This window comes from Callospermophilus lateralis, chromosome 3 (genome assembly GCF_048772815.1).
Source record: "Callospermophilus lateralis isolate mCalLat2 chromosome 3, mCalLat2.hap1, whole genome shotgun sequence".
NCBI classification, from domain to species: domain Eukaryota; kingdom Metazoa; phylum Chordata; class Mammalia; order Rodentia; family Sciuridae; genus Callospermophilus; species Callospermophilus lateralis.
This window is the reverse complement of record NC_135307.1, coordinates 107,366,138-107,386,708: the sequence shown is the minus strand read 5'-3', so window position 1 is coordinate 107,386,708 and position 20,571 is coordinate 107,366,138. Positions and strand designations below refer to the sequence as shown.

General features: G+C 43.8%; 1 protein-coding gene across 1 annotated transcript in view; it reads left to right on the top strand.

Moving 5' to 3' along the window:
* The window catches only part of Ca12 (carbonic anhydrase 12), a 45,598-nt gene that overhangs the window by 15,887 nt on the left and 9,140 nt on the right, over positions 1 to 20,571 (top strand). Inside the window, exons 3-8 of the mRNA XM_076848619.1 lie at positions 11,084 to 11,263; positions 12,114 to 12,259; positions 15,204 to 15,299; positions 16,150 to 16,213; positions 16,476 to 16,633; positions 18,140 to 18,289. Coding sequence (XP_076704734.1) covers positions 11,084 to 11,263; positions 12,114 to 12,259; positions 15,204 to 15,299; positions 16,150 to 16,213; positions 16,476 to 16,633; positions 18,140 to 18,289 — 794 coding nt within the window. The remainder of the gene's footprint in view (positions 1 to 11,083; positions 11,264 to 12,113; positions 12,260 to 15,203; positions 15,300 to 16,149; positions 16,214 to 16,475; positions 16,634 to 18,139; positions 18,290 to 20,571) is intronic.

The window sequence follows — 20,571 nt, the reverse complement described above, 5'->3', positions numbered from 1 at the left end:
TAAATTTTTATTTTGAAACTGGGTCTCACTAAACCGCCCTGGTTAGCCTTGAACTTGTGATCCTCCTGCCTTAGCCTCCCAAGTAGCTGGGATTACAGGCGTGTGCACTGTGCCTGGCATGTGGAAGCTCTTAATTGAGGCTTTGGTTGACATCAGGTTAATGTTCACAGGCCAGTCCACATTCACTGTAGTTCAAACTCCAACCTGAGAACTGCAGAAAGTTTATTTCTTTGATCAGATCCCCTCTTTTCCTTATTTGCAGACTCCCCAGGGACTGTTTATGGAATGTTTTTATAAAATCACAAATCCCTCCATTGCCGCTTCTTCTTCCAGCTCTAGACACTCACCCAGGTCTTATCTGTTGGTGCCTCTCACCACTTCATAACTCCTACCACTGTCCAGGCTGTGGACACTCCAAAGTGTGTTGAAAGTTGCTACAGTGGAGACTGAGAACTCTCATGAGCAGTATGACTTTGGGCATGACATTCAATCTCTTTTTGGCTCAGTTACATCATCTATTAAATAAGTGCATAGTACCTATATCATAGGGTTATTATGCATAAAAATAACTATAATAACTGTGGTCCATGGGCCAAGTCCAGCCTACCACTGTTCTTGTAAATAAAATTGCATTGGCCCACAGCTACACTCATTTGTTTACATCTTCTCTGTGGCTGCTTTTGTGCCACAATAGCTAGAATTAAACAGGGACAGAGACTAGATAGCTTGCAAAGACTCAAATGCTTACATTCTGGTCTTTAAAAAATTTTTAGTTGTTGATGGTGCTTTATTTTTATTTATTCATTTATATATGGTGCTGAGAATCGAACCCAGTGCCTCAGGCATGCTAGGCAAGCACTCTACTGCTGAGCTACAATCCCAGCCCACATTCTGGCCTTTTACAGGAAAAGTTAGCCAACCCTGATAAAGAAATATGCCCAGCATACACTAAGTGCTCACTAAATGGCAGCTTTAAAGAAAAAATATCCCAAATTCACTAGGCCTCGGAATTTAACAAAATTTGATTGATACAAGGCAACTACAACCTCAAAATGCAAACCAGATATATCTGTAATCAGTTCTTCCCCAGGGTGATGATCATATCCTGCCTCCTCAGATGGCATGAGATGGTGCCATCCTGTTTTAGGCATCAGCCTTATTATTGTGGACTATATTTGTTCTCTGTTCCTATAGTCAGAGTCCCACTCTTCTTTTCTGCCAAAGTTGATTGACTGTAAGAATATCCAATTCCTTCAAGAAAACCTCCTTGGAAAGTGATGTCTGGTCCCTTCTTCCACATGAGCCAGGTGGGGCAACCACAATATAATAAAATAAGCCTGGAATTTCTGAGCTGCTACACCATGGACATTTGAGGATGTTTCTTGGTTGTGGGGGCTTTCCTGTGCATCATAGGATGTTTTGCAGTATCCCTGGCCTCTACCCACTGTATGCTAACAGCATCTCCCAGTTGCAGTAGCCAAAACTGTCTCCAGATATTGCCAAATGAGCCCTAAGGGGCAAAATTGCCCCCAGTTGAAAACCATTTGACTTAGTTAAAATAATATCACAGGGGAGGCAACAACAATCTGGTCTAGCATAGTCAAAATTCATATTTTAAAAAAGTATTCTTTGTGAGGGCACAGACCTGATAAAGACATACCCAATTTTATCACTGGATCACTAAACAGGATGCTGGGCATCTGGGCCTGCAGTGCCAAGATTTGAAAATCCACAATTGGAGCTACATGTCCCCAGAAATTCTGGGTAGCTGCCTGCCTTGAATCCATTTAACTAAAAAGGGGTTTTGAAGCGCTCCCTACCACCACACAGAGAGGGTCCCTCACCAAGATGTAGAATGTGCTTATGAGCCCCCGGCCCTGCCCTTGCCCATGCCAGCTTCCCAGCTTCATCATTTTCCCATCCAACTCCACCTCAGATGACTAGAAGAAACTGTTGGTGGGTTTAAAATGATAGCTGATTCACTTTTCTTTCTGCCTGTTCTCAGTGATTCTCTTTTGTGGGCTGGACATGGGGGTTCAGAGTCAAAGCCTTGCCTTCAGCAGGCTGACAGCTGAGGGGGAAGCAGACACATACACAGGTATTTTGATGGTGCAGATTAAGTGCTATGATAATGTTCACTGGTGCTGTGGAACACAGAGGGGATGGATGACTTCAATTTGGGGGTAAAAGTGTCTGTCAGCAAAGTCCTACCTGAAGAGCTAATTCTTTTAAGACAGAGGAGTTGGTAGGGCAAGGAGAATGTATGTTTATGTGTGGGAGTGGTATGTTATAGGGATGAGGATGCCAGCAATAGAGGCCTTAAGAAGCAGGTGAGAAAGAACACAGAGCACAGGGAGAGGCCCAGGAGGGCAGCAGTCTAGTATTTGCAGGCTGGTGTCGGGATGGTTTTCCATGGATCTTTCCTGTTTCTTCAGTACATCCATGAGCAGAGGTGCTGACTGCTTTTGTTCCAGACTCTTTTCAAAGATTTCTTTTTCATAGCAAACAACCTTGAAAGATAGAGATAAGATCTCTCTCCAAGGCAGAGAGCTGATTTGGTTATTGCCTGCATGATAAAGATGGTGTCTCCCTGGAGGACCGATGTTGGATGGGTTTGCTAGACTTCCCCTTTAAAAAACTGAGGTTTCCTAAGCTTCCAGTTCCTCTGCCATCATGTTGAGTGGTTGGAATATACAGGCATCACCTGGCCCTCATTATATCATTTTGGGGAACTGGGCCTTGGGAAACTGGCAAATCTTACTCTTGTGAATATTTAACTCTCTTTTGTCTCTGACCCAGGAGTCCCATGTCATCTTCCAGTGTCCATGGAACTGTGGCAGACTCACTCATTAGGTTGCAAGTAGGATAAAATCTTTGACCATCTACAGTTTTTGACAGATGGTAGTGGGGAAAATCCTGCAGAAGTGGGTAGGGTCGTGAGGGTCTTGTGACCTGCACAATAGAGCTTGGGAATTATCCTGAAAGCTTGAGGAGCTTCTCAAGAACTGTCAGTAAAGTAATGCCAGGATCAGGTGTGCATTGGTGTGGAGAGTGGAGGACTGGAGGGGAGCCTGAAGCCATGGGCTAAGGAGGGGCACAGACAGACAGCTGTGGGATTGAACAGGGGCTGTGCCTGTGGGGAGAAAGGGTGGCCACATTTAAAGCAAAAATTCACATTGTCCTTGAGAGCATGTTTCTCTGATACAGGACTCAAATCCAGATAACCTATTGCATTTATCTGTGGTGTTTCTTTTGACCTTTAATGCCCTTGACATTGCAAAGGATGTAGACTTTGTAGCAGATAGTGCTTAGATCTTGTAGAAGGTCCCTCAGTTTTGGGTTTCTTAGGAAAAGCAGGTGGAATGCATTGACATGAATACCACAGAAGTAATAAGAAATATATCTTTCATGATGGAGGCACACAATTGTCCCACAATGGCACACAGTTGTCCCATTATTGGCCATAGCCTTGTTTATACCGTTAAAATGTCTGCTGGGTTCTACCATCAAATGTTACCATTTTCCACTTTATAAATAATAGATTATCTGTGATAAGATCTTTTGAGACTGAGTATAGAAATTTGAATATTGATTATATATTATAATATTATTGATTATATAGTATAATATTATTAAATTTCCTGACTGATAATTATATTGTAGTTATATAAGAAAATGTCCTTTTTCTCAGGAGATGTATGTTAAAGTATTTAAGTATGACAGGGCATCTTATTTGTAGCTCTCTCAAATCATTTAGAAATAACAAAAACAGAGACAGGGGGAGGGGCGACAGGTGTACCTGCAAATATGGCAAAGTGTTATGTTAATTGGTAATCTTAGATGAAGAGTGCATGGAAATTCATTGTGCTATTCTGATAAATTTTCCATACATTTACATTTTTTCAAAATAAAAAAGTTTTAAAAAGACAACCTAAAAGGATAAATTTGTTAGGTCTCAGGACCTGGAAGTGGGGGATGAAAAAGAAAATAGTGGACTATGATTCCCAGGTCTTTTCGGTGGTGCCTGGTCTCACCAGCTGAGATAGAGCACTTGGAAGGAAGTGGAGGAAGTTTTCAAGGGAAGGTGGGGGAGGAAAATGGTGAGTTAAGTTATTTTTAAAAGATTATTTTAATTTATTTAAAAGATATTTAAAAGATTATTTATGTTTCCCTATCTGATTCCTCTATCAGCCATGTCTGATTTCAGGATTACCCCAATGGAGAGTCCAGAAGGCAAGAAAGAGGTCCTCAGCAGGGCTAGAGACGGTATTGGAGGTATAGGAGGGAATATTATCATCCCCAGGGAGTGAATGTGTGAGAAGATGGAAGGGCCAAGGATAAAACTCTGGGACAAAACCACTGCCCCAACATTAAAAGACAGGTAGCCCCAGAAATGAGAAGAAAGAAGAAGGAGAAATGGGAGAACAACTCAGACAAAGCAGTGTCCCCAAAGGAGAGGAGAGGTTTTGTTCAGAAATTAAAATATGCCACTTAAAAAAATAAACAGAAAGATCAGAAGAGTAGAGGAAGGGGATCAGGGGAGGGGGGGAGGGGAGGGAAAGGGGAGGTCCTGGGGAAATTAAATGGAGCAAATTATGTTATATGCATTTATGAAGATGCCACAACGAACCCTACTACTATGTATAAGTATAATGCATTAATAAAATTTTTTTTTAAAAGAAGAGGAAACAATAGGCTTGGAGGTAGATAGGGTACTAGGTCAAGGCTGCAAGGGAAATGGGGTAGAAGAGTCAATTTGGATTCAGTGGGAAGTGGTCATGGTGTAGGGTGAGATCTGAGTCGGAGGTGGTGCAGAAGTGAGCACGGGCAGTTCTTGTAAGATGCGTGGTGCAAACAGGGAGAAACCAGACCAGGAGTGAAAGGGGAGGCACTTGCTTAAGTAGACAGGTATTGAAAGTCCACAAGGAATAGTTCAAGGCCACATTCAATTTACATATCCAGACTGTTCCCTGGGTCTAAATGCCTCTTACATTTGACAAAATGAGTGCTGAGAAGGTGGATGGGGAGAGGCAGCGAGGGAGGGAGAGGAGAGCAGTTAGTGGGGTGTCAGTACCCAGACAGCTGTACCCATGATGAGAAGCACCTGTGACATTTTCAAATCTCTCTGTGCATATGTACAGAATAAATACACTTACATTAGAGAGAAATGAAACAGGAAACTTTGTATAGAAAGAAACTTGAAAGACATATCAACCAGTCATCAAACATGAACCTTATTTAGATATTGATTCAAGCAAACTGTTAAAATATACTTGTGAGACAATCAGGGAAATTTGAACACTGGCTATCAGATGACATTGAGGAATTAACTTTTTTTAGATATGAAAATAATCTTATGGTTTTTAAAGACCTTTCATCTTTAGTGATATGTAAGCATCAGTAGATTTTCTTCTAAATAATCTGGGGGAGGGGAAATAGATGGAGTAGGGACATACCTGAAACTAGACTAGTCATGAAAAGATGGGCACATGGGACCATTGTACTACACCCTGGACTTTTGTACATGCTTTGAAATTTTCTGATTAAACTTAAAAAAAAAAGCTTCTCTTTAGTTATTGATGGACCTTTATTTTATTTATTTATATGCTGTGCTGAGAATCAAACCCAGTGCCTCACACAAGCTAGGCAAGTGCTTTGCCATTGAGCTACAACCCCAACCCTCTGTGATTAGATTTTAAAACAAAATACAAGGTATGTTAAGAAAATGACCAAGTTGGAATGCATTTTTTGAAACACACCACCTTTTTTAGTTCCATTGTTATACTCTCACTGCAGACATCTTAGAATGTGAGAACGGGAGACTGCTTGTCTTCCATTAGCTGGTCCTTGTCTCTGAGTCCCCACAGGTGATTGATTGGGTTTTTCACTATATGGATTTCATTCCCAGGCAGCCTGAGGGTTCTGGTATGCAGCATTCAGCACATATTTATTGTCACCTTTAATACCTCTCTTGACTCTGTCTTCTCAGAGCTGCACTTCATTGATGGGTTCCTCATTTTCCTATAGTCAGCATTCCTTCTCTTGTCTTTTTTTGCCATCTGCATAGAATTATGCTCAGGTCCCTCTACTAAAAACAAAGCAAAACTTTCCCCATAACCACCCCCCCCACACCCCCCTCTTCCTTTTACGGCTAAATTTTAAAATGAGCTTAGGAAAACTTCCAAGTGGATTCCTTAAGTGTTTACTAAGTACACCATGTATTTAGATATGGGGAGAGAAGGTGACAAAAAGCTCTTCAAAATGTGTAGACAGAGCTTAGTCTGGAACAGGCTTATGTGCTGGTCTGGAGATAGTAGTCACAGGCGAATCAGACTAATGATGAGTCACTGTGTGACTATATGAACCATGTGTAGGTCAAGAGGTTCAGCCAGGGAGGAGAGGGCCCTGGAGGCCCTTCAGCAGGACTTGAGCCGGACTGTAAAAAATGGACGAGCTTTGGAAATGTGCAGAGGAAGGAAGGCATTTCATGCAGATTTTAAACATAAGAATCTTGGGGAAGGTTGATGGTCATAGCCTATCCTGAGTGAGGTCGGCAACACCAGCTGGGGAGGGGTGTAAGAGTCCTTGAAAACATTGACAGTTTGGGGCATTTTGAGGTCATGAAAAACAACTGGGGTGTTCTGCTTTGTCCTGTTGGGAGAAAGGCAGGACATGCTGGGGAGAAAGGAAGTGTGTGGGTGGGTGATGCCACCAAAGCAGGACTATTGCAAGACTAATCTGGTTGTAACAGGAGAGAGCCTGGTGGTGTCACAATAAAGGTTGAGGCTGGGTCCCTTGCAGGAAGCAGCATGATGTGGCAAGGGTGATTGAAACCTGGGGCTCCATGACCAACTGAGGGCAAATCAGCCTGGCTGCAAGCGTTTGAGCATTGTAGGAGTGGGGTCCAGGACTCTGCTGAAGCATTGCACCATCAAACTGTAATCTGAGCTCTAACACAGTGACTGCTTGCAGTTTGTGGACCTTATTGAATCCTGAATTTTGCAAACCAACTATTAAATAGTTATAACATTTGAAAAAATCCAAATGCTAACTAAATTTGATAACATTAAGGTATTAACTTTTTAAAGGTGATAATGGTATTCTAGTTTTGTTTAAACTCCTTGTGTTTTAGAAATATATAATGAGGATTGGGGATATAGCTCAGTGGCAGAGGGCATGCCTCACATGGCCAAGGTCCTGGACTTAAACCCCTGTACCACCAAAATGAAAACAAAAAAACATAATGAAATATGTGCAGGTGAAATCTATCTGAATTTGTTTCAGAGTTATCCAGGGAGATGAAGTAGGACAGGTTGTGAATTCTGCACTTTCAAAGCTGGGAGATGCAAACTCATTTCATCCTCTCTCTACTATTGTATATATTTGAAAACTACTCTGTGTGTGTGTGTGTGTGTGTGTGTGTGTGTGTGTGTTACTCAAGGTTGAACCCAGGGTGCTCCACCACTGAGCTATATTCCCCAGCCCTTTTTCACTTTTTTAAAGTTCTGGATCTGGATAATGCAGGTCGCATGGCCTGGGATTTATAATCCCCACTCAGAAGTCACAAGAGGAATTTTGAGTTGTGCCACGCTAATCTCTTGATACATTTCAAAACAGAAATTCTGTCCACTTATTTTTGCCTAGAGCAGGAAAACCCTTGAACTGGAAAGAAATAATCTCTTGATTTTATTTGGGTAAACAAACTGTGAGATACACATGATCTCCTTTATCATGATCATGGGATGAATCCAACCAACTGAAGAGGTGAAATCAAAACCCAAAGCAAAATCAAGTGTTTACAGTAGCTGGAAATAAATGCTGCCTTTAGAAGAGTCACTCCCAGCAGAGTGGCAGCAGAGCACTTGGCAAGAGTGTGAAAGCTGAGACTCAGTTGAAGAATTGCAGCCTGCAGTGTCAGCAGCCAGCAAGGTCAGGGATACTGTAACCACATGTCACAATGGGCCCAACAGAGACTAGTGGGAATCAGGGGTCCAGCACAATCACCCTGGATGTTGGTTGTCCTGGCGCCCACCCTGTGGCAACTCTATTGCTCATGCAAGCCACAAAGACAAGAGATTCGGGCTGGGGTTGTGGCTCAGTGGTAGAGTACTTGCCTAGCACATGTGAGGCACTGGGTTTGATCCTCAGAACCACATAAAAAGTAAAAAATAAAGTTATATTTTAAAAAAATACAAGAGTTTTATCTAACAGTGTCCCTAGCTGTTCAAGAAGAGGACAGAAGCCATTGCCAGGAGCTGGATGGGGGTCCTCCCAGGCTACAGGGCAGAAACCAGATTTCATTTTAGGGGTGGTCCCAACTACAGTCCATCCTCACACAGGTCAACTGGAAAGTTTGGAGGGTACACTGTGAACCTGAGCAAGTGATCCTCTCTTCTAAGGAGAGTGTGGGAGAGGGAGGACACACGTATTTAGATCTTCTTCAGAAGTATTGTGCAGGACAAAGAAGCTGCGACTCAAGCAAGGTGACTCTGTTTCTAAGCCAAAGTCTGACTTTGAATGAATCATTTTATCTTAAATTTCCATCTATAAAATGTGACAATTCTTATCTTCCTTATTCCACAGTTAGAGAGTTAAAAGGATGAAATAGAACAACAACAATAATAAGGACAGCGATGATGAGGGAAAACAGCAGGAAGAAGCATAGAAAAGGCTCTTTAGACACAGTGCTCTAAGCCCTTGACAGGTGCCTGAGGATGTACTTGCCTGTGGATAGCAGCCAGGACAGGAGCAGGTTCCTAATGCAGATGCTGTCCCCTCCCCAGCCAGCCCCAGGAGCACCAGTGCCCTGCACCCTCATTCCCAAAGCTGCACAGGTACTGCCTTGGCCTGAGCAACCCTCTCAACTCGTTCTAACTTGCCTGGTGCAGAGGGTGAGGGTGCTTGGCTCTGATATTCTTGATAAACTTCAGAGCTTCTAGAACACATCGTCCAACCCTCCCATTTGTGACAAGGGTAGGGGAGGCTGCAGCAGGGAACACGACCTGCTCTCGGCTGCTCACCCAGGTGTGGGACAGCCAGTGCTGCAGGCTGCTTCTTTGGACACTCCAGGTCCAATATCGCATTGCTTCTCTTTCCAAGGAAACTTTTGTCTGGACACTGTTCTTTTAAAATAAATCCTTAGTCTTTTCTGCTCCTAAATACATTTAGTCCTAACTTCTTATAAATTTAGGGCACGATTAAGAAAGATTCTTCCTTATAAGCGTTTCCCAAGCTCTGTGATTGGGAGAAATGATAACTGCTCATCCGGCATGTGGTCCTGCTCACGACCTGGGTTTACAGAGAAGGAAATAAGCTGTCCTTGTTTTCCAGAAGCTCTTGTTTAGTTAGCACTAAAATGCCCTCTTGATGAAAACCTTGGACTTCCACTCTGGGAAAAGAAAGTCCTAACCCAGTTCTCTTCAGTCAAGTGTACAAGAAAAAGTCATCTCAGTGCTACATTTCTGTACTTCCTGAGTTTTCCCATTCATGCCTAGTTGGCAGCTTTTCTCTCCCTGGCTGTAGGCCCAGGCAGTGCTGTGAGCACAGGAGGGCTGATGGCCTCTCTTGGGAAGTCCTGCCACCCTGTGTCCTCTCCTGATGTTGGAGTTAGCATGACACCTCATGATGACTTTGCTCTTGTGCCACTGAAGAGTTCAGTTTTGCTCCTAGCTGAGGAACTACATTGCTCTACTTCCCCCCTGGAGTGAACACTTGGTATCCTCCAGCTTCTTTCTCACCCAGGTGCTCTGTGGTTGTAGTTGAGTTACTGAGTCTGGGGTTTTGAGATCTTGAAATAAAAAACACATGAATGGATACTGGCACACACAAAAGAGGAAACTGTTGTTTGGTTTCCTGTTGAAGTGTGTTATTCTCTATGGAAGTGTGTTCCTTCCCCCTAACCTAGTTCATACCCTTTCCTGTGCCCACATTCTGATGAATGGAACCCAGATGGCTTCATTCCCAGATTTGAGAAAACCCAACAGGGCACCATGGATTCTACCCTAACAAGCCATGACACGCCAATTATTTGCTTTTCTGGAGAAATCTCAGCTTGAAAATCTGTTTAATTACCATGGGAGATAATCTTTTAAACACAGATTTACATTCTTTAAAGATTTTCCCTGTGGGAGTAGGATAGTTTATCTGAACATGGAATGTTTATTTTCATTTCCAGAGAAGTGACTACTATCTGGTAGTTAGCAAGAAGCTTGAGCCCTGGAGGATTTTTGTGTTAAGTCTGTTCCTCATCACTGATAATTTGTCAATTATATTGTAATAATTAGTTTGTAGTATTGTCATGCTACTCCAGAGGAAACCCTGCACTTGGCTCCATGGTTCCAGGCCTGTACTTGACATTTTTCAAGCATCCCTGTCAGGTTGGACTTTGCACTCTAAATGGGGTATCAAGAGTCAGTGTCTTCAAGGATTTCCTATCAGGAAGGTCACACCTGTAAATCCACATCCTATCTGGACCTGTGGTCAAATACCATTTTTTCCCAAACCTGGCACAGCTCAGCAGCTTCACTAAGTTTTTCCCCATTACAATGCCAGCTTGGATGAGCAGGGCTGCTCTGACGTTCAACCTGATGGCTCCAAGACCCAGAGCAGTTCCTGGCTCATAATAAATTCTCAATAAGCAGATGGTAAATTCCCAAAAGCCAACAGTCTTCACGTGGAGAGAATGTGTATTGTGTCAACATAGGAACTATGTGCAAAATAAAACTGAGTTGGGGAAGCCCGAGACTCTGACATGGACTGTTCTAGTTCTTCATTCCTCACGTCACTTTTTTTTTTTTTTTTTAAACATGGTACTGGGGATCAAACCCAGGGCCTTGTACATGCTAAGCAAGCACTTTATCACGAAGCAACATCTCCAGCCTCATTCCCCATTTCACTTTAATGGCAGGTGGTCTTGAGATGTTTGCTGTATCTGATTCTGTAGGCTGAGATCTTTGGGTTTTAAACAGCTTAGCTTTGGGGATCAAGAAAAGAGCCTGGAGTAATTGTATTGAACATGGGGTAAGAAGAAGAAGAAAAACGCTTTGTGGAAAACTAAATCTTGGGGTTGAATCTCTCCTTACAGGTCCTAATGGGGAGAAGAGCTGGTCCAAGAAGTACCCATTATGTGGGGGCCTGCTGCAGTCCCCAATCGACCTGCATGGTGACATCCTCCAGTATGATGCCAGCCTTGTGCCTCTAGAGTTCCAAGGTTACAATGTGTCTGCCAATGAGCAGTTGAACCTGACCAATGATGGCCACTCAGGTGAGTGAGAGACCTTGGAGACCTGAAGGGATAGGTCTGAGCTTCCCTTGGCTCCTTGGCCTGCCCTTTTCCACCTGGCATGGAGGGACTCCACAGAGACATCCAGGAGATGGGACCTGGTAGGGGAGCCTTTGGGGTCTGCCTGGCCCACTCTCTCCAGGGGATGCTGGATTCAGGTGATTCTGACAAAAGAAGCACTTCTCTCAGGATGGGGGAGGGGACAGGCCTGACCTTCTGGGTCCACTGGATGTGTAGCAGGAGTGAATTTGGGGCCATTATGAACTGCTCAAGGGACCATACAGTTCTATTGTAGGGGTGGGCATCCAGGCTTTAGAATCAGACACACCTGAATTTGAACCCTGGCTTGACTATTTATGAGCCATCAGATTCTGGGTAAGACTTAAACCTCCATGAGTTTTCATCTGGAAAATAGACATATTGATGAGTACTGAGAAGACTAGAGATTAGGTGTGTCAAGGTCTGGCATATAATAAATGCTTCACAAATAGAAATTATTGTTACAATGTTATATAAATCTAAAGCCTGGAAGGTGCTTCACTAAACGTTCTATCTTCATAGCCAGGTGTTGATATATACAGAAACATCCATTACTGATCTAGAGTTAGTGTTTCCAGAATCACTTTCCAAGAGGAACCCTGAAGGTGCTGGAGTTGCTTTAGGGAATGGGGTATTCTTGGGGAGGAGGCCAGTTTTCTGACCTGCAGGCTGCATCTCTCTAGTCTACACCTTGCTGCAGCCACCCACTCCATCCAGACCTGGGGCGGGGTCACCTATCTGACTGCTCTCTAGTGCTGGGTAGGGCTCTGAAGGCTGCCCCTCCTCTCCCCAGTGAGACTGATCCTGCGCTCAGACATGCACATCCAGGGCCTCCATTCCCACCGATACAGTGCCGCCCAGCTGCACCTGCACTGGGGGAACCGCAATGACCCCCGTGGCTCTGAGCACACCATCAGTGGGAAGCCCTTTGCTGCTGAGGTGAGTGAATGACCAGTATGGAAGAGGCTGCCTGGTGGTGGGCGGGCTGGTCAGTGTGTAGGTAAGTCAGGGGATGGGCGGCAGTCAGCGCCTGTGAGCAGCACTGGAAGGTACAACTGCTCCAGCCATGCTATAGTTATTCTGTTGGTATCCTGGTCCTCCTCCTGTGAACAAGCTGAGTTTGTCTCTCTTTTCCTTAGTGATCTTGCTGAGAAGGCCGGGCTTCCAAGATGGCACAGAGGGACATACTCCTTTTCTAAATGCCTTCCTCCTTTCTGTGCAGACGAAGAGCTCATCAGCTTGCCTGGCTGATGCATCCTGCTGCTAAATCATACTGGTGCATTCCTCCTCCAAACTTCACAGTCTTCTCCACATGTCAGGCTGTTTTGAAATGTCCTCCCTATTTCATTCTTTCTCTCTCTGGACATGGCTTGAGAACATGGGGACAGGTCCAGGGCCACTCTTCTGCTTGACTACAAATCAAGGGGTGATTGACACTGTAATATAGGACATAATAGCAATCAGAGACTCACAGAGGCTCATTTGGGGGATATCAGCATTTTGTTATGTCACCCTGAGGTGCTAAGCCAAAATGTCAAAGGAAAATGAGAAATAGCAGTTTTCCTGTATCATAAGTGTGCAATGGGGTGAGAAAGGGAGGGGCACTGAGCTGCTCCATTTCAGAGCTCCTGTAGCACTAAGCTGGGACTGGGGCTCCAAGTGTTTACAGAGAATTAAATTCAAGGAGATCAATGCTCCTGATCAGCCAGCGGAGCTCTTGGTAAATAACGGCAAGACCCTTCTCTGCTGAACTGCTTAATGTCTCGGGCTAATTATAAGTCTGATTACAATCATGGAGGGGATGTGATTCTGGTTGATCAGATGGCACTACTGGAGGTTCACATATTTCAGCACAGGCCCTTCCCTGAAGCTCAAGAACTGCAGTTTCTTCCAGGCTAATTGCAACGCTGAGGCTTCTACTTCCCCCATGGGGAATAAAGAAGGAGTTAGGGTGCAGGGTTGTGAGGGTTTGTGCATTTAGAAATATTTCTTGTTCTTGTATTTTTTGCTATTAAGCCATACCATCAGACCAAGAGCCCGATGAAGATGAGCCATAGATGCCAATACTAGAGAAAAGACATCAGGGTGATCTTAAATGGCTGACTCTCTAGGAGAATCTTTGAAAGTAGTGGTTCTTCTAGATGGAGACTTATAGAAGATTCTCAAACCCCTCAGCAGGAAAGTCCATTGGGCCTGGATTAGTGTTCGCTTCCTTCTGATTTAATCTGAACACATTTAGAAAAGTGCTCAGAGTCCAAGCTCAAAGGTAATTTGTAAAAGATATAAAGACCCAGGGCTGGGGTTGTGGCTCAGTGGTAGAGCATTTGCCTAGCATGTGTGAGGCCTTGGGTTCCATCCTCAGCACCACATAAAAATAAATAAGTAAAATAAACATGTTGTGCCCAACTATAACACACACACACACACACACACACACACACACACACATATATATATATATATATATATATATATATATATTTTTTTTTTTTTTTTTTAAAGAAAGACCCAGGATGTTGGGGATTTAGCCACATAGAATTCCACTGTGTTTCTCAAGGCCATGCCAGGCCAACATGGCTATGGGAAAGATGGTGAAGCAGGGAACCCCCAAGAAATCCTAAACAGGGAACTCAAAGAAGAATTGATACAGTTTTTTAAAATGAGAAAGGACCACTTAAAAAGTTCCAAATGGAGGCTGTGGATGTGGCTCAGTGGAAGAGTGCTTACCTTGTCCGTGTAAGGCCCCGAGTTCAATCCCTAGCACCACAACAAACAAACAAACAAAACCAAAAAATCAAAACAGCAATAAAGACAAAAAAAATATTCCAAATGGGGGACTTTAAGCTGTATTCAATAAAATGTACTTGAATTCTGTTTCTAAACACATACAATGGAAAATGAGATGAATGAAAAGAAAAAGAGATTAAAATCTAAATGTGTCATAGTCTCAAGGACTATCTACTAGTAACAGTTTTTTGAAGCCCAGGTGACCACACCTTAAGGATTAAAAGTCAACCTAAACATTGTCAGAATTTGTCACAGCAGTGGTCTTTTTTTTAATTAATTTTTTTTTTATTAGAGCATCATAATTATACATAGTAATTGGGTTAATTTTAACAATGCCTAGGGCCTTACACATGCCTAGGCAAGCACTATACTACTTAGCTACATCCCCAGCTTAGACTTAGACTTTTTAAACCCATGACTTCTCAAAAACTTACCTTTTGTTTACCTTAATAATGAAAAGTAATTTCTGCTCTGGAAAAAAAAATGAGTTTAGAATTTTACTTTGTGAAGATAGATGTCTATGTATATGGAGTAACTTTGCTTCGTGGCCTCTTAAAATGTGGCTGATAAAAACCTTTATAAATGCCATGCTATGATTTTATCCACCATCGGATAAATCTGCATGTCCTGTGCTGAATTAATTATGATTAAATTACAGCTGGAGTTTTCCTGCTCCATTTCATTGCTTCTACATAAGTGCAGAGAGGCCAGGGCTGAGGCTAGGCAAGCCATAGGCTCCAGAATAAGTAGGAAAAATCAGAAGGGGAAGAGATTCAAGTGCTCAAGTTTCTTTATGGCCAATATAAAAACCCATTCATTTATTCATTTATGTCTATTGCACATCTGGTACTTTCCTGGTGCCTTCTCAGATACCAGGGGTCCAATGAGTGAGTAAGAAATAGTCTTCCCTAGTGGGAATTGAAGTTTGGAGAGGACTGAGGGAAAAGGGAAAAGTGGGGATACCAAGAGGGGAGGGTTGGTTGGGGGAGGGGAAGGACAGGTATCAATCCTCCCAGTTGACTTCTAGTCTCCAGTAGAAGGGAAAGCTTCCTGTGAGATCCACTCATCCCGACAGGCAGCTTCTCTCCCACTGCAGCTGCACATTGTCCATTATAACTCAGACCTGTACCCCAACGTCAGCTCTGCCAGTGACAAGTCAGAAGGCCTCGCTGTCCTAGCTGTCCTCATCGAGGTAAGAAATGTTTAAAAGGCTTTTATGAAATTTGTAGTGAGGACAAGTTTGAGATTTGACGTTTTGTTCTGTGCAAACCTGAGGTAATAAGTTGATCCCTTATGCTCCCCCATGTTACCTCCAGAGCATGAATAGTCCCTTTGAGTTCTTTCTTGGCCTAGAGGCAGCCCTTTCTGTGGTTGGAGAGGGGAAATGGACATGTCTTTTGTGATATTGGAAAAATAAGGCCCAGTCTCCAGCCTTGTTGCATGAGGCATGTAATTTGCTCAGCAAGGGAGAATCTGTGGGGAAGGGGGTCACTATGCTGCCCTGTCAGATGCTGAGCCCCTGATTTGTCCTCCGGTATCCAAACTCCATGCTATCTATATATGGACCCCAGAGTGAATTCTTTACTCAGAAATTGGGATCGTCTTCTGATTAGCTTGTGTATTCCCTAATGAGGCAGTATTACCTCAGTTCCCAAAGTGCTTACTTCTCTGACTTGGTTTTTGTGAACCCAGAACTCCCTTAAGTTCTGGGTTAGATGGACATGCTCTTTGTGGCCTCCAGGCTCATGTACAGATAATCGGATACCATGTACAGACACTCTGTACCCCATGCCATGGGACACTCAAACCTGATACCTTCAGTTGTAAATAGGAAATCCTTTGATATGACATGGCAGGACCATTACACTAACTCCCAACAGCCTCTGAAGCATCCTAACTATCCTAGTAGGATGGATTCTCAAGAGATGACCAGAGGGCAGGTGGCTACATACCATCAGCTCAGCCCTTCTGATAGCAATTGTCAATCCAGACTTAGCCTGTAGTATTCTGTCCTAGCAAAACCTGCATGATCTCTGTTGCAGATAGGCTCCTTCAATCCATCATATGACAAGATCTTCAGTCACCTTCAACATGTAAGGTACAAAGGTAAGGGGCCCTTGGATTCTTATCCCCTTTCTGCTTGAGAAGGATATAGTCACACTGTTTAAGAAAAACAATGGAAAGGGAGGGTCCCTTCTGTGTTCACCAGGGTAAGGGCTGCAGGTTGTTTAAAAGTGTATGACAAGGCTTTTGGGTTGGATGACCCAGAAAGGGGTGAGTTCACATTTCTAGGTGTAGTCACTCTGCTTAGTTACACCTCTGCTGTGGGGAGTGAGGCTGACATGGTCTCTCCAACATGTCTCTCCAGGCCAACAAGTGCTCATCCCAGGTTTCAACATTGAAGAACTACTTCCCGAGAGGCCTGCTGAGTACTACCGCTATGAAGGGTCCCTGACCACACCTCCTTGCCACCCCACTGTGCTCTGGACGGTTTTCCGAAATCCTGTGCAAATTTCCCAGGAGCAGGTAACTGTCTGAGCCAGAGTCCCCATGGTACCTTGGTCCCCACCACAAACCATATCACAATCAATGACTCTATTTCCTTGTTTAAGGGTTTCACTGGCAGCTATTCAAAACCTCTCCAAATATCACTGGTGCCTGAAAACACTGCAGAAATTATAGGCTGAGCTTCAGAGAGGTGCTACGAAGTCAAGCTAGGAAAATGAATGCTTGCCTCCACAGTTCTTTAAAAAAAAGAGCTGAAAGGCTGCATTTGTTAATATATTCCTTAGCAGCTGGGTGGTATTCACTTCCCAGGTCAGGGAGGAGCCTGGTTCTTTTAGAAGGCAAGATAGAGATGGCATCAAGTTAAATCATTTCACAAATGGGGTGTGCGATTGCAGTAATGAGTGAGGGTTGCTGCTCTCAAGAAGCTCCGTCTACTGCAAAGTGGAGTACAAAGTCCTTAGCAACCGTCTCTAAGCCTCTCATGTTATAGTGATAGAAATGAAGGTTAGAAGCTTGCTGGATCATCCACTGGTTAATGACAAAGCTGAGCTCCAAAGTCAGGTCTTCTGGGTTTAAAGTTATAGCTCATCCCTCTCTGCCACAACTTAAAAGCATGAAAAAGAAAATTGGCTCCCCCAGGAGCTGGAGCTACACACCTGCTCACCCCCACCTCAGCTTCGTGGGCCCGTACAGCCCTCATGTTGCTCCTAATCTTCACTACCAGCTTCTGAGCTGAGAACCTAGATAAATTGGCAGCAGGTAGGCGGATGGGAGCGAGGGTGGTGAATCAGGAGGTGAAATTGTGGGGAAGCAGCAGCATACTAACCCAAAAACTACCTTGGAAATTGATTATATAATCTCTGTGGGTATGTGAAAATGTCAGGAAGCCAGTTGTCAGATGACCTAGGAACCTCTTAGCTCTCTCCTTTTATTCTTCTGTGACTACTGGAACAAGCTCCAGGCCCCTTTGCTTTAAGAGCTGGGGTTTTGGCACACACCTGTAATTTCAGCGACTCAGGAGGCTGAGGCAGGAGGATTACAAGTTCAAAGCCAGCCTCAGCAACTTAGTGAGGCCCCAAATAACTTAATGAGACCCTGTCTCAAAACAAAACTCAAAAGAGCTGGAGATGTGGCTCAGTGGTTAAGCACCCCTGAATTAAAAAAAAAAAAAGAGTTGGGTTTCAGTTTGAGGGGAAGGGAACCTCCGTGAGAAGCTAAGGAGCCCTCTGTCTCTCCAGCTTTCCCTCTGTGGGGACAGATTCTGGGTGTAACCAGGGCCCAGCAGCATGGCCCTTCCCTGGAGTCTCTGCAGCTGGAAAACGCCAGCACTGACCAATATCCAGTTAACGAGACTCCTGTGGAAGCAGGAAGAAACCGTTCTCTGGCTTCCCCACTGCTTTCTAATGCCTCCTATTAAGCACCCCATGAGCTGGTTCCAGAGGCTTCTCCCAGGGGCTCTCTTCAGGGAGGCCAGACCAGGGAATATCACTCTGCCCATGGGTGCGTTTCTGCTCTTCCCTTCAGCTGCTGGCTTTGGAGACGGCTTTGTATTTCACACAAGTGGATGACCCTTCACCCAGAGAAATGATCAACAACTTCCGTCGGGTCCAGAAGTTCGATGAGAGACTGGTATACATCTCCTTTCGACAAGGTGAAGGAAGCAGTGTGTGTCTGGTGATAGAGCTCTGTTTCACACCAAGTTTGTCTCTGGCACTGATGCCCTTAGGGGATTGGCTAAGAGCACCCTGGCTGCCACAGAAACTGGGGTAATAGCTCCTTGAGGTGTTGCGGGTTACTAGTTACTGACCTAGGCCAGGATCTCCAGACGCATCAATCAGGTTCCTTGCTAAGTCTGGAGGTCTCCCACAGTGGGGAAAGAGAGGTTCTTGGAGACATCTCTTTTCTGAAGAATGATCCCTGCTCTTAAGACTTACAATAGGACCCTTTTTACAGATGAGACTTATAACTTCTCTTCCTAGGCCTTCTTGGCATCAAGGGCTGCATCCATCCTGCCCTAAGCCTAGCCAGGTGATTCCAGCACTACCAATGTCCAACAGCACTCTTTTGTAATATTGTGAGCATAACCATTTCCACGACCACGAGCAGCTCAAGGCCTAGTGTAGCAGGGCCCACTGGGCATCAAAGCATCCTCCCCACTCAGCCTGTTTTTCTAATCTCCTCGGAGCTTGCAGAAGCACAGGTATACATGTTCCAAACTGAACGAAGCTTAATAGTGTGGTTTATTCCTAAGGCAAATGGGGCTCACTCTTTCTTCTAAATCTGTAACTTCCAGGTCAGCTCAGAGCATCCTTCAACACTGCTGGAAGCTGGGGGTTAGGGAAGGTGATAAAGGAGCAGTAATCTATTCTGGATAAAGCATTCTCTTTTCCCATTCTTCTAAATGGAATATATAGTATTTAAGCAAACAGGGCTGCTTCCCAAGGAGGAATAAAGAGGCAGTCCCTAAGGAGTTCATTTTCTCACTCTTGATTCTTGAGCTTCTCCCAGTGTGGAAATCTTTGAAGGTCTGTGGACATTCCACTTCATCTTTTATGTCACTCATGGACTGACTATTCATATTTAAAGGTGACCCCATTAACTCACTTGCCAGAGAATTCATGCCCCTCATCTCTCCTGTGCACTTTTTTTTTTTGTTCCTTTCTTATGATGTGAGAACTATTGCCTCCTCAACATAGTTGTGTAGATGAAGATTGTGTTCAAGGCCCTTGTCAGAAAGCTTTAGAAAGATTCTCTTCTGAATTACCCACTCATATAGTCAGAATGATGTCCTCTATTAGTTTCGTAATTAAGAACTGCCCAAAGATTTTCATTCTGTGTTCTGCTCTTCAGATACTACTAGTTAACTCAACTTTCATCTTTTCCTTGGTTTCTCAGTCTGCAAACTGAATCTGTGAACAATGGCCCCTGGCTAAAAATTGAGAACCTATAATATGATAACTATCAACTTCTTTTTCTAGGAAATGACCCCAATTTCCAGGATGCTTTCCTTTGTAATATATTCTGGATTCAGCATTCTCTTTTCTCATTCTTCTAAGTGGAATATATAGTATTTAAGGTTTAAAAGTACTCCAACTCTTAAATAAATTAAAAAAAAAAACATAAAATTCTACTGGAGATAGGGGATTTTGCTGACATTGACTCAAGAATTCTACTCTCAGTTATGTTTTCTAAAATAGTCTATACACATCGCTGGGAATGAGGTAATAAATACTTTCCCTATAGTCAGGGGGGGCTTGGTCCAAAGCCTCATCTTGTTTTCTGCCCCATGTATGATGTAGACAAATCATATCTCTTTTTTCAGCCTTGGTTTCCTCAGTCACATAAGATGAAGTGATCTTTTCAGTTCTAATATGTTATGATTCTAAAAATGGACACTAACAACTACCAATCCTAACTTTATGTTGCAGGGACAGAGTTTGAGGGCAATTACAGAGGATCGGAAGAAACCGTGCAGGAATTTGATTATGACATCTAAAAGTAACCCCCACTTGTAACAATGGACTGTGGCATTGGGAATAATTAGCCATCTTCTTAGACTGGCTCAGGTCTAAGCAGCTGCTTGTAGACTGGGCAGGGCAGGCAGGTCTGTAGCAGAGCGCTTCTGTAGTTCTCTAAGTCTAGTTGGGGTAGTTTGACAGGGCTCTAAGCAGAAGCTTGCAAACCAACTCCTAGCTTAGGACATCAAGATCAAAGCTCCAATACAGCTTTGCCACTGACCCTCTTGCATGGCTTGACCAGAAATATTGCTTCCATAACCAATCCTGGGCTCAGCCTTCTCCTTGGAATGAGAATCCATGGCAGTCCAAGGCAAATCTGTTCATCTGGAGGCTGATTATAGAAACTTGGCCTGAGTTCTCCTCTCCCTCTTACTTCCCAAAGCACTGATAGCAAACAGGGCTGCTTCCCAAGGAAGAATAAAGAGGCAGTCCCCAAGG